The sequence below is a fragment of the Brassica napus genome, chromosome C3 (genome assembly GCF_020379485.1).
Source record: "Brassica napus cultivar Da-Ae chromosome C3, Da-Ae, whole genome shotgun sequence".
In the NCBI taxonomy this organism is placed as follows: domain Eukaryota; kingdom Viridiplantae; phylum Streptophyta; class Magnoliopsida; order Brassicales; family Brassicaceae; genus Brassica; species Brassica napus.
Window position 1 is genome coordinate 26,037,835 of NC_063446.1, and position 16,223 is coordinate 26,054,057.

Below are 16,223 nucleotides of genomic sequence, written 5' to 3' on the forward strand. Positions count from 1 at the left end.
TTGCATTACATAATTAATACAAAAACCCTAGTGTTATTATATCACAGATGTTTAAAATTGACAAATCAAATGCAGTATCAAAGATTAATCTTCTTCTATGAAATAATTCTTTAAGAAGAACATCAATAATACCCTAAAAGTGGATTTTTTACAGAATTAGTATTTTAAAAATAATCATAAAATATTAAATAAGTTTCTCAAATTAGTATTTTGAGAAACTAACTTAATATTATAATGTAGTCTTATTATGTTAGCTATTTAGATATTCATTTATTTATATCAATAATGATGCTCTAAACTAAACAGACCTTGTGTTTCAAAAAAAAAAAAAAAGAACTAAACAGACCTCATTTTTATACATAAACAGCTTTACAGCATTGTTTCTTTTATTAACGTTACATCACTATATTTGTTGACAACACTTGTTGCTAATCTCACACTATAACATGTAAGTTGAAACGACTGATGTTTCCTTATATTGATAGTAGTTTGCTTTAAACTCTTTGCAACTTGAAAGACACTAAACCTCTGGCTTGGCTTTACTCCCTAGTGGCTATTTCAAGTCCTTCTCATCCATGACCTGATTCCGAAGCAGCCTGGTCTACGTTTTCTCTGCAGAATCGAGCTCCTACCTCCACTTAAACCGTTTGGTTTGTCGTCACTATTCTCTTCTGTTTTGCTAAAAATAGTTGTGGCTTGTGAGATTGTTATCCTTGTCACCTCTTCAGAGTTTGTTGTACGATCGATCTTGCTAGATCCAGCAAAAGAACTTGATCCACTTCGCCTATATATTAACAACTCTAAAAAGATTAAAAACCATTTAATATTATGGAAACCACTTCTTGAGATTCTTTAGTATTTACCTATTGTTGTTGTTTTGGTTGTGATAATGCGCGAGGGATGCTTCATCAAGAACTTCATTTTTCGGATCTTGACTACAAACTTTGCTGCTTGAAACAGCCGCGTTGCTCTCTGAATGCTGTTTTGGTGATGATGATGATGATGACGACGCTTCTTCTTCCTCTGAAGAGGATGAGGTATTATCATCTTTTCTAGATTTTCTAACCATTGATATCACTCTCTCTAGTGTCCCTAGTGCTTGCTTCACCTCTGGACTTAGGCAGAAAAGTGTTTCACCATCGTTGTTCCGAGACTTCCCATTGACATTTTCATCCTCTTCCGAGAAAGAAGAAACACTTTTATCTTCTTCTTCTTCCTCAATCTCATGAACATTTCCTTTGAAAGGTACACGTTCACTTGCTTGAACATTTTCATCAGTGTTATCAGTAGGAGGATACAGAGCTTTACGTACAAGAGTGTACAATGGACCATCTAAAACTTTGGCGTAATCTTCTGATTTAACCATCGAACCTATAGTCTGTGTACACATTCAAGTAGACAAACCACATCACACAACTTAGCAACCTGAGAAACCAAGATTTAATGAACTAAAGAAGCTGGAAAGTACCTCCTTGAAAAGTTTGAAACCGTTGCCTAGGAGCTGCCTAGACATAAAGTTGATCAGAGATGGAGGAATCAAGTCCAGCTTTATATCGAACTCCACTATGTATCTACAAAAGTTCCACAGTTTATAAGAAGACCAAAGAACATTTCAAGTTTATACTATAAACAATTTAATATGGTTTTAATAATATTTTTTTTAAACAAGTTTGGGAGCTTTTGTTATGTAAATTATTTTATAAATTTTGGGGGCTATAGGCCTATGATTCAGCTCATGACCGTCCCTGCACTCACCTCAGGTAACTCCTCACAGGAGACACTTTTTGTATAGCGACTCCACCTACTAAATCAATCCTCACAGCATTCTCTGCTTCTTCAGATATACCAATGCTCTCTACTTGTGATGCTGAGATCTAAAAGATGATACCAACATAGTTTAGTTTAGGATAATGTAAAAGCATAAAGAAACAATTAAAGAATCTAACATGGCTTTACCGAGTTGAGTAGGATGATGACTAAACCATCTTTGAAGTATTCAAATAAGAAAAACTGCACAATAGCTTCTCTGTTTGTCATTGGCCACGGTAATTTCACCCTTTCTTCCCAAAAAAGTAATTATCATCAAAATGTTCAGATTAGCTTCAAAGAAAATAGAAAGAAACTGACCTCACTAAACATATCTGTTCATTGATCCGAAACTTTTGCAAACATCCAGTTTGTAAGATCCTGAATGCTGGAAATACAGAGTTTGGCCACCTTAAAAACATAGAAACCATTAATTTCTATTCTATTTAGGCCATATTGAGTGTTCTCACTGAGTTTTTTTATAGAGAAAAAAACCGTACATTAATTGTTATGCAATATCAAGATGTTTGAAACCCAAAATATGCATAAACAAAAACTCTCTTACCATTTCTCATAGAGTGATGATTCCCAAGATACACATAGACCTGCATAAACGCACTTAGAACGAAACTGAAAACCTTTTTCTTCTATCAGTCTTAAGAAAACTTACAGTCCTGGATGGGCCCATCCATGTAACCTTCAACGAGCAACGTGTGAAACGGACTTCCATCAAATCCTTCACGGTACATAACACGACAATCTTCATGATCATGTTTCACCTGCAAAACAAGAACCAAAGAAAAAAAAAATAGTTTGCTAACATGATGACAATTCTGTTTCCAAAGTTAGCGAAGCATGCAATGAAAACATACTTTCCAATCACCACAAGATGCTTCTTTGGTTGGGTTAGACAAATCTTGATCCTTTGCTGAAACACTCCTAAGCTTCTCAAGTATACTAGATAAGCCAGCAACTCGTTGATCCAATACATCCACACTACACTCTGTGATCAAACATATGAAAAAGAAACATTATAACAAAATGCCAAAATAAAAGAGAGTTTCCGCATATAGCAGATCAGAAACAAGGAAAACCTTCTTCATTTAGCTGGTTTCTGATAAGGGTTTTAAGAGTTTGCTCATTTGTAAGCGCAGGAGACGCCAAGGTTTTGTCAAGTCTCTCCCTGTACTCACAAATCTCTCGTTTTTTCTCCATACACACCTTTGGAAAATAAATGAATTCTCAAATCAAAAGCAAAGATGGCCAGATTACGGAGCTTTGTAGGGAAGAAGAACCTTAAACGGAAGGCAGTTACAAGGAAGCTAAAACTTTTGAGCTTTGCCAGAAAGAAAAAAAAAAATCAGCTAGCTGCCAATATGATATGAGTAAGCGTAACCTACGAGATGGGCAAAGAACGTGGAGGTGTTTTCTCAATAAGTAGTAAATACTCTCTCATTTTCTCGGGAAGATACCAAAAAAGATCTGGGAAAGAAGAAAAAGGAGAATGTCTCATTTCCCAAAACGCATACAGTTTGCATGGACATTCCAAACTGATTGAACTTTTTTTGTTAGTCTTGTAAGGACGAGGTCGGTTAAGTGTCGCTATCACTTGAATTATGTATGAAACCATGAACCATCATCTTCTGTTTAAAAAAAAAAAAATCAAAAGAAAAATACAATTTGAAATGAGAAATATTCTTATCTGACGCTTGATTTTTTAAATTTTTTAAATTTATTTAGTTAAAATTGAAGAACATATTTATATTTTTCTCTAGGGCTCTACTTATTATGCATGCATTTTTTAAAAGAAAAATGATATCATAAAGCTTTAACACAAACGATAAGATTACTTAGATATTTCACTACAAATTAAATAATAATGTGCATGAATGAAATTTTATTTCGAAGTTTTGTGTAAATGCATGAATCTAAGTTTGAATCGATTTTATAAACAGAGCAATAATGATGAAATTGATTGCTTTTAGAACATATACATAAAAAAATGTGTGTAATTTTGATGCATTTGGTGGTGTCTTCTGAAACCATGTGGGTAAATGATGAGTTTAACTGATATACTGTAGAAACAGTTTGTAAGAAAGTTGAGTTTGGCTCGAATCTCTAAAGTATCAATCATGTTCCATCTTCATTATCTTTCGCGTTCTCATTCTATGGATGTAGCTGCAGCTTTTCAAAATCCTATCCTATTGTAGTGAACATGATCAGCCTAAAATCATGTGTTCCAAACTCGAATTATATAATCATAATAGAAGTTATACTATACTAGAGACAAGGACATTGCAACTACCACCATAGATTGAACATAGAGTGACATGGTATCAAAGTTTCCAGCGTTACTGTTTTAGACAGCCATTAGTTTTCACAGCACATAGTAAGAAAAAAAAAAGTCTCACATAGTTTTGATAACACTTTGCTTAACTACTGACCGCAGCAACCGCCACCATTGTTCTGTTGGATTGGCTGACCTTTCATTTGGACAGTTCCACTTCCAGATGTCTTGTTTGCATTCGTCTGGCTTCCCATTCTGAAACAGTAATGATGACATATGGTCAGATTCAATAAAACAAAATTAAACAAGTAGATCTCTATACAATAAGATCAAACACATGAAAAAAATCTATCATATAATATGATAACAGAAGGAAGAGGCAACAAGAGAACATTAACGCAGGAACTTTGTAGATTTTCTCTCCATCAGTCATCAAGACTCCAAAAACTTATATCCGATTTAACATTTTAAATGAATGGTTCATTTCATGAATTGCAGCAGAATAACCCAGAGAATGCTTTGGTGTATAATGGCGATGAAGGAGAATAGTTTAGACCAACTTCAATAGTGAATAATTATATAAAGTTAACATATTGCAGAAACTATGAAGAAAGCTAAAAGATAGTGAACATACTTCTTCTTGATCTCGCCAGCAATAGTTAAGAATGCCTGTTCGACGTTGATAGAATCCTTAGCACTTGTCTCGAGAAAGGGTATTCCGAGCTCATCGGCTAAGGCCTGTAGTGATTTTTGAATAGATGAAACGTAAGATAAGCAAGTGAGAGCTGTGTTAAGAGGAGAAACGGCTACTGAACATAAGCAAAATTTAATCTCTGAAATCAGATTATCAACTTTGGACTTTGGTCAGCGATCATATATAAATATAGTCGTAGCACCTAATATTGTGGTATAACAATATCAATGATCTTACTATCAACACACGTTTAAAGATTTGTGCTACAATGATATGATTAAATGAAAAAAAAAAGGGTAAATAATGCTTGCAACTCATCTAGATCCACAATCATAACTGGAAACTACTAGTTGTAGATGCGAGCTAACCTTTCCAGTTTCGGTGGAAACAACTTTACTTTCAACCATATCATTCTTGTTACCAATAAGAAGCTTGCAAACACTGTCATTAGCATATCTGTCAATCTCACTCAACCACTGCTTCACATTGTTGAAACTCTCCATCTCGGTACAGTCATACACAATCTGTTGCAATCTCATCAGTTTAAACAATGAAGATTAAAATAGTCTTCCAGGATTCTATTTTCCACTAACAAACATGTTTCAGAGTAAAGAGAACTGAGAAAAGATGATCAATGATTCAAATTGCCACCAGGTTATACACTAAACCACTAAAAGAAACGGAACTCAACAAAACACTAATCTAGTCAAACAAAAAGTATGCAAGTAAGAAAGCGGATAAGAGTACTACTCACAATGATTCCATGAGCTCCTCTGTAGTAGCTGCTAGTGATGGTCCTGAAACGCTCCTGCCCAGCAGTATCCCACTGAAGAGAACCATCAACAGTAGTAACACATGATTATCCTAAAACATGTTATATACAAATGATCTAACTGAAGAGAACATCAACAGTGCATGATTTTAACATATATAATCATTCGAAACAAGTTACAAAAATGCCCTTTAAACTCACGATTTGAAGCTTAATCGTCTTCCCATCCTGCTCAATCGTCCTAATTTTCTGCAATTCGAACCACATTATAAGCAACTTTGTGACTAACAATCAAATCACATATATATAGTATATGATCGTTTAAGATTATGAAAGGAACTGACGAAGTCAACACCAATGGTACTTATGTAACTGTCGATGTACGCATCATCCTGCACACAAAATCAAATCTAAAAATCAGCGAATCTCGTTTCGAAAGAGAATCGAATCAAAAAATCAAGTCCAACTCACAGCGAATCGAAGAAGCAGGCATGATTTTCCTACGGATGAGTCGCCGATCAACAGAAGCTTGAACAGATAATCGCTACAAAAAAAAACGCACAGATAAAGACGATTGAGCTGTATAATTGGGGAATGCGATAGAGAGGAGAACACTTACTACTCGTTGCTCATGGTTTCTCGAGCTCTTCGTGAGTTTTTTCCGATTGATTCGTGAATTTTTCCCAGGAAAAAAGAAGTTTTCTAAGAAAAAAATAAAAGGAGGTTACGGTTAGGCGTGTCGATTAAAGTGCTGTGAAACATTGATTGAACCCCACGACTTCAATGTTGATTTTCTTCTACAGTTTTAAATTATTTTCCTTTACTTGTCTCGTGACAAATAAACAAGCTTTTGACCTTGTTGAAAGTACTTTTAGAATTGTCTTCTGGGCCTTTTAATAGATAGTGGGCCGGGCTCAAATCTTGGAGTTCGACCAAGCTATCTAGTGTTCCTTCCGGATTATTTTTTGTTTGGAGGTCGACGTCAACTTACATTATCCAACATTCGGTTTCACTTTCATCTCCACATTCATCGGGTTGGACCACGATTACACAACCTAGAGTCTATGTAGTATCATCCAAAAGTATTTGAAGGCTTCATATCGACCTGAAGTTTATTCAAAACAAAGGTTCCAAACGGTAACATAAGGAATTAAGGGAAAATTATAATTTTTTATTCATTTTTTTTTAACATTTACACGATATATGAGAAATTTTTGTTACATATAATTTTAGGTCATTCCTTAAATTACGAAGAACTATTAAACAAGATAGAGAAATTTTATATGATAGCCATTTTTTAGTTTTTGTTACAAAAATAGCATTTAAAAAGGAAAATAACCAAAATAAGTTATTTTAAAGGGTAAATATATATTTATACCCTATGATTAACTAATCTAGATTTATGGTTTAGAGTCAAGGGTGGGGTTTTGAGTATATGGTTTTAAATTTTAAAAAATTAAAAATTAAAATTAAAATTTTCAAAATTAACAGATATCGCTAGATATGGTCCTCTTCAGGTGTTCTCCCTATCTGGTATCTTGGGCTGCCACTGATGAGCCGCAAGCTTAAGATTGCTGAGTACGCGTCTTTGATGAACAAGATAACTCTCAGCTTTCAATCTTGATTAGTTAAGCTCCTCTCCTTCGCCGGAAGACTGGAGCTACCGAAAACAGTTATATTTGGGATTGTTAATTTTTGGCCTCTGCTTTCATGCTGCCTAAGGGCTGCATCAAGCACATCGAGACGTTATGCTCCCGCTTTCTATGGTCCGGAAACATTAAGAAGCGTGGATTAGCAAAAATTTCTTGGACAACAGTTTGCTTACCCAAAACAGAGGGCGGCTTGGGCATTCGCAGCCTCTTGGAGTGGAACAAAGTGTTGTGCTTAAAGTTCATCTGGATCCTGCTGTCAAAAACTCCTTCGCTTTGGTCTGATTGGCACTGGAACAAGCACCTGCAGGAAAGATTTTTTTGGACCATCGAGCCGTCAGCTACCGACTCTTGGGCTTGGAAAAGACTACTGAAGCTCGGCGATCTGGCTCTTCAGTTTTGCAAAGTGTCATTGGGTAACGGGAAGGATGCAAGCTTTTGGTTCGATGCTTGGTCTCCTCTTGGTCAGCTTATAACGTACATAGAAGCGCAAGGTCCTAGAGCCCTACGGTTGAGACGGGACGCTGTAGTAGCTGATGCGATCCAAGACTCAGCTTGGGTTCTCCCTCATCCAAGATCACAGCAGGAAGTTGACCTTCACTCTTATCTTACGACTATTTTCCTGCCTTTTTCCCTTGATATTGATGATAGGTATGAATGGATTGCTGGTGACTTTCCTTCACGTGATTTCAGGTCCTCAACGACATGGGAGACTTTAAGGCCAAGACAAGAGGAAGTGGACTGGCACGATCTTGTATGGTTCAAGGGAGCGATACCCAAACACTCTTTCACGATGTGGGTGGCCAACTATGACAGGTTGCCTACAAGGAACAGGCTAGCGGCTTGGGGAATGGCCATTGATACGGACTGCCTCTTTTGTTCGAGAAGCATAGAAACCAGAGACCATATGTTCCTTCGTTGCGAGTACAGCCTTGATTTTTGGAGAGAGGTCTTCGCCAGATGCCATCCTTCATTGTCAAGCTTTACGGACTGGTCAGAACTGCTATCATGGATACGAGCTGATGTGCCTGTGAAGCTGAAGCTCATGCGGAAGCTTGCTACTCAAATGGTCATCTTTCATCTTTGGAAACAAAGAAACAATTTGATCCACAACCAAATCTCACTCCCTGCTGCATCAGTGTTCTATTTTGTTGATAAGGAGATGAGAAACATTATTTCAGCAAAGGAAGCATAGGAAGCAATTCCGATCGCTCATGGCTTGCTGGCTGAAATGATCATGTCAGTGTTAATGTTTAGTCAAATGATGATCCATCTTGTTTTTTTTTTTTTTTTGCAAAGATGGTTCAAACTTAAGATCTTGCTCTTGTAAAATCTTCTTTTCATTCTAATGATATTTACAATTTAGCAAAAAGAAAAATAAAATAATTTTTTTTAAAAAAAAAACTATTTTGGTTATTTTTTCTTTGAGGAATATTTTTGTGACAAAAACTTAAAAATGATTATCCGAGAAAATTACACTAAAACATAAACATTTTTTTATCTTCATCACTGGTTTAATCTCTTTTCATCAGAAGAATTGTTCTTCAACAGGTTAGCAATCTCTTTACATCGGTCAACCATCTTTATCATCATCACTGGTTTAATTTGTTCCAGCCTTAATTCTCGCTCAGACTGAGATCTCATGGTCATCTTTGGACTCGGCCAACTCTTTTAACTAATCTTCACGTGAGTTTTATTATAAAGAATTTTTCTTAGATATATTTTTTTAGTTTATTTTCACAGAGAAAAATGACCAAAACAAATTTTATTGAATGGTAAATATGTATTTATACCATAGGTTTAACTAATTTAATACTTAATTAGGGTTTAGAGTTAAGGGGTTGGGTTTTGAGGATGAGTTAAAATTTTTAAAAATAAAATATAAATATTAAAATTTTCAAAATAAAAAAAGCTATTTTAGTCATTTTATTTTTTAGGGTTATTTTTGTGACAAAAACTTAAAAATGATTATTCGAAAGAATTGTCTTTTCTTATATGTTTGTTAATTTTGTATGCTCCACTAAATTATTTGTATCTTTTTCATTTCTTATCAAAATTAGCAAAGAAGGCAACATAAGTAATAAATACTATTTATTTCATACTATATATTATTTTGTTTATATTCATTTTTTGTTTTCATTCCTATTGTCATTTTGATAGTCACAGTTTAAAACTAAAGACTAAGATCGAATTTATTCAAGCATACTTAGAATGAAGAGATCAACTCTTAAACCACAAACTTACAAGACACAAAACCTGAGTCTGAGAGGAAAATTGAGACCTAAACAAGACAACTATCTTATAACGTCAATATGGTCACGACAAGATTGGATTTGAGATTCGTTTCGGTCTAGAGGAGATTCATGGAAGAACTATGGTTTTAACTAGTGTTCGGAGAGAGGAATGCAAAAACAATATAAGCAACAGGTTCATTAGACACGCTTACATTTGATCAGACTGCATATGACATAATATCAGATGAGCCAATAAAATATGATAATAACTAATTATCCCTGCATTATAATTGACATACCCACCATTTCTATCATTTTATCGCTCTAATCAAATGTTGATTAAGAAATTATTAATTCACTAATATACATTCTTATTTTTTTTGTCTATATACACAATAAAAATAGATACTCCCATAATCCCATTCCTTAATTTATCATCTATTGTTTCCATCAAATCTGCTTTGAAAAAATCAATGTGTTTGCTATGTAGCAAAATTTAGCAAAAACAAATATAGACAAAACCCAAATTTAAAATCTCAGTGATATACCTCATCAAAATATCCTAGTTATAAATACACTACATGACAACAAAAGAGAACAATCTCAATCTTAATCTTATTCAAGAATCACAAAAAGGTAAAGAGAGAGATTCATTAGAAAAATGGCGATCGTGGGCCCTCAATTTTGCGCACCGTACCCGGTAGATTTGGGTATCGTACGTAAGGTTATGACGATAACAGACGGTAACTTCGCCGTCACAGACGTCAACGGAAACCTCCTTTTCAAAGTGAAAGAACCATTGTTTAGCCTCTCCGACAAAAGGTTCTTACTAGACGCTTCAGACAATCCGATTATGACGTTGAGAGAAAACGTAAGAACACAAAACACTCTTGTTTTATAACTTGTGCATGGATTAAGACACATGATTTAACTTTTTGTTATGAAAACATTTGTGCATGTATTAAGACACATGATTTAACTTTTTGTTATGAAAACATTATAGAAGGTGAGCCTGCACGATAGGTGGCAAGTATTTAGAGGGAAGAGTACAGACCAAAAAGATTTGGTGTACACGTTGAAACGATCGTCAATGATTCAATTGATGAAGCCAAAGCTAGACGTGTTTTTGGCTCAAAACAAGGAAATGAAGATATGTGACTTCCATGTTAAAGGAAGTTGGATCGATCGATCATGCGTCGTCTACGCCGGCAAATCTGATGCCATTGTTGCTCAGGTAATCATATTTCATCAATAACCGGTCCATATAGATAGTTCATACACAGAGCCGTTTATATAGACTTAATCGGATGAAACATTAATTTTTGCCTCTAAAATTTTTAAACCGATTTACACAGGTCCATAGTAGCTAGCTAATTTCTATTAACAGAACTGACTTTAAGCACAATCGAATGAAAATATTTGTTTTGTTTTCCAAATTTAAAGAACTACATATGTAAATCGCATGGTCCTAAATTATCAAAAAAATCTTATTGAAATTAAATTGTTTTTTTTTATTATACCATGTTCATATAGTCCGATCGTACTAATTTTTTTGTTTGTATGGTTTCTCAGATGCACAAGAAACATACCGCGCAGAGCATATTAATAGGGAAGAGTAACTTCTCGGTCACGGTTTATCCGAACGTTGATTATGCTTTTATAGTCTCTCTCATTGTAATTCTCGATGACATTAACCGAGAAGATTCTGAAGACTAAACACACAATTTTAATGGAATGATTCTTGTTTTGTAATAGTATGAAATAAGAATTCGTGAATCTTGAGGTTTTGTATTGATATGAATATGATAGGGCTTTTTGCAGAATTGACCTATAACTTAAAGTCAAACAGAAAACTAATTTTTTTTTTTTTTTAAATTGGTTTTGCCCTATTCACCCCACAAGTTCATATAATTTACGAAAATGTCATCAATTTTTTTTTTCTTTTTTTTTCGAAAATGACATTTTTACTCTCTCACCCTCATCATCTTCAAGTAATTACAAGATTGCCATTGTCATCGATACCACAACCACCATGAACAACCAATTTGAAGCTCTTAATGCTCCCAAAATCGATTTACCCTTCTTCTTTTTCCATTCTTGTGAACTAAACACAACATATCTCTCACTTTCTCTCCACAATGAGCTAAAAAAACCCAAGATTTTGATTCTAAATTTTTTATGGTTCATAGAGTCATAGAAGCTAACGATTCTGGGTGGGTTACTTTCGTTTGTCATTCTGTGTGCTTGGAGAAGCCTTATGTATGCTAAGGAACTTATCTCACCAATTTAAGGTATGACATCGAGTTTTTTTCCAGATCTGTTCGTCAGACGACTTACTTGGGAAGTCGTCTGGCTGTAGACAACTTACCTGGAAGTCGTCTGGTCAACGCAGAGGTTATTTTTGCAATTGACTTTGAAATCTGTAACCTGAGACGACTGAAAGTTAAGTCGTCTGTTTTTGTTTGGTTTCAAAAAAATTTCCAAAGAACCTAGACGACTTACATTTCAGTCATCATAGGTTAGTTTTGCATTTGACTGGATAATTTCAGAAGTTTGACTTCTCCAGACGACTTACATTTCAGTCGTCTGGCGAAAATTAAAATAATAATATTTTTTTAAAAGTAGACGACTTACAGTTAAGTCGTCATAGGTTAGTTTTGCAATTGAAAAAAAAAACTTCAAAATTTAATTATACACAGACGACTTATACTTTAGTCATCCACGAGACGACTTACTTGTAAGTCGTCCAGGATTTTTTTCTGAGATTCTGGTCAAACCTCGTAAATCCTGGACGACTTACATTTCAGTCGTCTCGTGGACGAATGAATTATAAGTCGTCTGTATATAATTAAATCTTGAAGTTTTTTTTTTCAATTGCAAAACTAACCTATGACGACTTAACTGTAAGTCGTCTACTTTTAAAAAAATATTATTATTTTAATTTTCACTTGACGACTGAAATGTAAGTCGTCCAGAAAAGTCAAACTTCTGAAATTATCCAGTCAAATGCAAAACTAACCTATGACGACTGAAATGTAAGTCGTCTAGCTTTTTTGGAGTTTTTTTTTAGCCAAACAATAGTAGACGACTTATTTTTCAGTCGTCCGAAATAACAGATTTCAAAGTCAATTGCAAAAATAACCTCTGTGTTGACCAGACGACGTATAGTTTAGTCGTCTGGACAACTTAGATTGAAGTCGTCCGCGTCTTCTCCGCTAGTTTTTAAGTCTTCTACGTTAGTTTTTGAATAACTTGTATTTTTAAGAGTGATAAGTAACTTCAAGATATGTAAAACTCATATTTACAAAATATGTTCTCTCCCTTAGTTTTACTAAATTTGACTAAGTTTTTCAACGCAAACTTATAATAAAATATGATATGCTTTGACTAGTTACTATTGTTTGTTTTCATCTCTTAAGTATTATTGTTATAGACAATAATGATGACTATTGTTATGAGTTGGAAGAAGGGTTAAAATACTTCTTAAAATGTTGTATCAATATAAAGCTACCAACATTCTTGTTTATTAAGATGAGAAAAAGGCCATTGGAGTTTATTATTGCATATGAGAGATCCAAAGATAAGAAAAAGGCTACTGAAGTCTATTATTTCATTGATTTGTAAATGTGTAAACACATTGTTAGCACATTTAATACATCTTGGAAAACATTATTACTGATTTTACAAAAAATTCACAACTAAAAGAGTAGACATGCAATTCACAAAACAGACCACAAACAAAACTATTATAGATCATTCCTCTACAAAGACAAGCTTGGATTCCACTTGAGTAGACAAGACCACACGACTTGTAAGAAGTCCAGACGACTTCTAAGAAGTCCAGACGACTTCCAAGAAGTTCAGACGACTTTGTCAGAAGACTTTTAGGAAGTTCAGACGACTTTACAGGAAGTCCAGACGACTTTACAGGAAGTCCAGACGACTTTACAGGAAGTCCAGACGACTTTGTCAGAAGACTTCCAAGAAGTCCAGACGACTTCCAGACGACTAACAGGTAAGTCGTCCCAGAAGTCTTCCAGATCTGAAAAACCTGCATATTAAATCCAGATCTGAAAAACCTGCATATCCAAAAACGTTCAAATGACTTAAAAACAGAAAAAATGTGTGAAAGATTAGATAAATCTACCTTTACAGAACACACAAAAATACATATCTAAAAATAATAGATCTACCTTTAAATTAGTGGAAGATGAGTACCATCTAATTAAAAACCTGCAAAAAAGATAGATTAGTAAGAAAGACATGAGACAAAACTGGAAAATTCATATAAAGTTTGGTGTTTTCAAGTCAAAGAGATTAGAGTGGGTTTGGAGAGTTTTAGTTTGAGAAAAAAGTAAGAACTTTATACAACAAGAAGTTCCCAAATGAAGAAAAATCAGACATAAGAACTTACCAAAACGCTCAGATCTATTATGAAAGGAAGACTTCGTCAGAAGACTTCCATGAAGTTCAGACGACTTCCTGGAAGTCCAGACGACTTCCTGGAAGTCCAGACGACTTCCTGGAAGTCCAGACGACTTCCTGGAAGTCCAGACGACTTTGTCAGAAGACTTCCAAGAAGTCCAGACGACTTCCAGACAACTTCCAGACGACTAACAGGTAAGTCGTCCAAGAAGTCTTCCAGATCTGAAAAACCTGCATATCAAATCCAGATCTGAAAAACCTGCATATCCAAAAACGTTCAAATGACTTAAAAATAGAGAAAATGAGTGGAAGATTAGATAAATCTACATTTATAAAACACACAAAAATACATATCTAAAATTAATAGATTTACCTTTAAATTAATGGAAGATGAGTACCATTTGATTAAAAACCTGTAAAAGAGATAGATTAGTAAGAAATACATGAGACAAATAGATTAGTAAGAAATACATGAGACAAAACTGAAAAATTCATATAAAGTTTGGTGTTTTCAAGTCAAAGAGATTAGAGAGAGGTTGGAGAGTTTTAGAATGATGAACATTACATTTTTGTTGCAGCCATTTGAGAGGAGGAGAGAGAATGTGTAAATTTTTCTTTATATAGGGAGACAAAAAATCCAATTAGATTAAATATTTTTTACTCAGACGACTTCCTGGACGACTTACATTTCAGTCGTCTGGTGAAGAAATTAAAACAGACGACTTACATGTAAGTCGTCCAGAAGAGTTTAATATTTTTAGCGGGAAATTAAATATTTTTAGCGGGAAACTAAAATAGAAGACTTTCCAGACGACTTACAAGTAAGTCGTCTGGTTTAAATTATTTAAGCGGGAAAATAATTTTTTTAAAAAAATTTAGGCGGGAATATTTGGACGACTTACATGTAAGTCATCTGTTTTAATTTCTTCACCAGACGACTGAAATGTAAGCCGTCCGAGTAAATTATTCAACAGACGACTAAAATATACGTCGTCCGAGTAAATTATTCAACAGACGACTGAAATATAAGTCGTCCACACCCTAAACATAACCCCTAAACTTAATTATCTAATTAAAGACTTCATAAAATCAAATCAAACTTGAAAAGTGTTTACTATACACATAAATAAACACATATAGGTGAAAACTAATTTTTGAAAAAAACATTTTAGTTTTCCAAAATTAACCCTAACAATACATACAATACTACAACATATGTTTGCCAAACTCCTAAACCAAAGTATTTCATGATTCACTACTTCCACTCATCTATCTTCAAAACAAATCAATTTTATCATATCTTAATTTATATCACTTAAAACTGTTTATAATTACTTGATTTTTATTTTTCACGCATCAAAATATTTTTTTACAAGATTTATAAATTATTTTTAAAATAAACTGGTACCAGACGACTTAAACTTCAGTCGTCCAGACGACTTCCAACATCTCAGACGACTCAGACGATTTACTGGGACTATATTCGTAAAAATGGCTTCTATTTTTTTGTTTGGTCACAAGGGGTTGAGCTGTAATTTCACTAGGCTTTTAGGTTAGTTTTGCATTTGATTCAAGTTTGGGTATAGGTTTGGGATTAAAATCAAGTTGTGGGTTAGTTTTGGCGAAAACCCCAATATGATATTTGCATGGATACATTTCTCTTTGTCTCGACAGAGGATTATCGAAAGCTTCAGGGTTATTCAGTTCCTTGAACAGGTAATCGACTGTACTCTTGATAAGTGTAAGAGCATGATTATTGCAAAACCCTATATGAGGGGTTCTTATTATTTATTTAATGCTTTTAAATAGAAAAAGTGATTTAAGAGACAAAATTAAGAAATCCTAACTTTTAAGTGCTTGTTCTTAAATTAAGGCTCTTAAAAAAATTATTAAACATATTTTTATTAAACCTTAATTTTTTTGATTAAATAAAACATACTAAAATAAAACATTTTAAACATAGACTTTTAAATAAAATTATAAAAACAAAGATTAGTAAAGTGAAGAAGCATTCGAATCAGCTGTTGTCTTCATCACGTCCAAATTTAAGCCATACATGTTCAACCAAATCATCTTTCAGTTGTTGATTCATTTGTCTATCACGAATTCTAACACGAACACCCATCATATTGGCGATATTTGTATGGATATCTGTAGAATACGTGAGATCTACATGTGAACTTCCGTTGTCTTTTCTTTGTTGGAACTCCGAAACATCAAATTGAGTGTATCCATCTCGTTCGTCTTCTACTATCATATTATGGAGTATGATACATGCTCGCATAATCTTCTCAATTTTGACTTTATCCCAAAAAAGTGCTGGATTTTTAACAATGGCAAAACGAGCTTGCAAGAC

General features: G+C 34.1%; 3 protein-coding genes across 4 annotated transcripts; 1 reads left to right on the forward strand and 2 right to left on the reverse strand.

Annotated features, from left to right (window-relative positions):
* Positions 1 to 333: 333 nt before the first annotated feature.
* Positions 334 to 3,384, reverse strand: LOC106349356. 2 transcript variants are annotated; one of them, XM_013789311.3, is made up of 11 exons: positions 3,102 to 3,384; positions 2,901 to 3,027; positions 2,679 to 2,809; positions 2,477 to 2,585; positions 2,372 to 2,411; positions 2,128 to 2,217; positions 1,957 to 2,056; positions 1,756 to 1,874; positions 1,469 to 1,571; positions 864 to 1,378; positions 334 to 784 (listed from the first exon to the last, which is right to left on the reverse strand). In XM_013789311.3, exons 2-11 carry the CDS (start codon positions 3,019 to 3,021, stop codon positions 559 to 561), a joined length of 1,554 nt encoding a protein of 517 aa, XP_013644765.1. In that variant the 5' UTR covers positions 3,022 to 3,027; positions 3,102 to 3,384; the 3' UTR covers positions 334 to 558. The 2 variants fall into 2 exon arrangements, with proteins under 2 accessions (XP_013644765.1, XP_013644764.1); XM_013789310.3 differs by having other exon boundaries at positions 2,901 to 3,384.
* A 713-nt stretch (positions 3,385 to 4,097) lies between these two features.
* On the reverse strand, positions 4,098 to 6,405 carry LOC106349360 (ras-related protein RABD1). Its single transcript, XM_013789316.3, has 8 exons — positions 6,179 to 6,405; positions 6,031 to 6,103; positions 5,904 to 5,951; positions 5,761 to 5,808; positions 5,542 to 5,613; positions 5,156 to 5,311; positions 4,728 to 4,831; positions 4,098 to 4,348 (listed from the first exon to the last, which is right to left on the reverse strand). The coding sequence occupies exons 1-8, from the start codon at positions 6,190 to 6,192 to the stop codon at positions 4,243 to 4,245; spliced, it is 621 nt and encodes a 206-aa protein (XP_013644770.1). The 5' UTR covers positions 6,193 to 6,405; the 3' UTR covers positions 4,098 to 4,242.
* A 3,626-nt stretch (positions 6,406 to 10,031) lies between these two features.
* Positions 10,032 to 11,265, forward strand: LOC106352429 (protein LURP-one-related 10). Its single transcript, XM_013792068.3, has 3 exons — positions 10,032 to 10,313; positions 10,446 to 10,676; positions 11,015 to 11,265. The coding sequence occupies exons 1-3, from the start codon at positions 10,104 to 10,106 to the stop codon at positions 11,156 to 11,158; spliced, it is 585 nt and encodes a 194-aa protein (XP_013647522.1). The 5' UTR covers positions 10,032 to 10,103; the 3' UTR covers positions 11,159 to 11,265.
* Positions 11,266 to 16,223: the final 4,958 nt, after the last annotated feature.

Bases quoted from the DNA above. Each gene is read 5' to 3' on its own strand.
- LOC106352429 (XM_013792068.3), top strand. From the start codon at position 10,104: ATGGCGATCGTGGGCCCTCAATTTTGCGCACCGTACCCGGTAGATTTG. The intron at 10,314-10,445 runs GTAAGAACACAA...AAAACATTATAG, and splicing joins TTATGACGTTGAGAGAAAAC to AAGGTGAGCCTGCACGATAG. The intron at 10,677-11,014 runs GTAATCATATTT...ATGGTTTCTCAG, and splicing joins CTGATGCCATTGTTGCTCAG to ATGCACAAGAAACATACCGC.
- LOC106349356 (XM_013789311.3), bottom strand. From the start codon at position 3,021: ATGGAGAAAAAACGAGAGATTTGTGAGTACAGGGAGAGACTTGACAAA. The intron at 2,412-2,476 runs GTAAGTTTTCTT...GCGTTTATGCAG, and splicing joins GGATGGGCCCATCCAGGACT to GTCTATGTGTATCTTGGGAA. The intron at 2,057-2,127 runs GTCAGTTTCTTT...TTGGGAAGAAAG, and splicing joins GAACAGATATGTTTAGTGAG to GGTGAAATTACCGTGGCCAA.
- LOC106349360 (XM_013789316.3), bottom strand. The intron at 5,614-5,760 runs GTGAGTTTAAAG...GGTTCTCTTCAG, and splicing joins AGACGATTAAGCTTCAAATC to TGGGATACTGCTGGGCAGGA. The intron at 5,312-5,541 runs GTGAGTAGTACT...AGATTGCAACAG, and splicing joins GAGGAGCTCATGGAATCATT to ATTGTGTATGACTGTACCGA.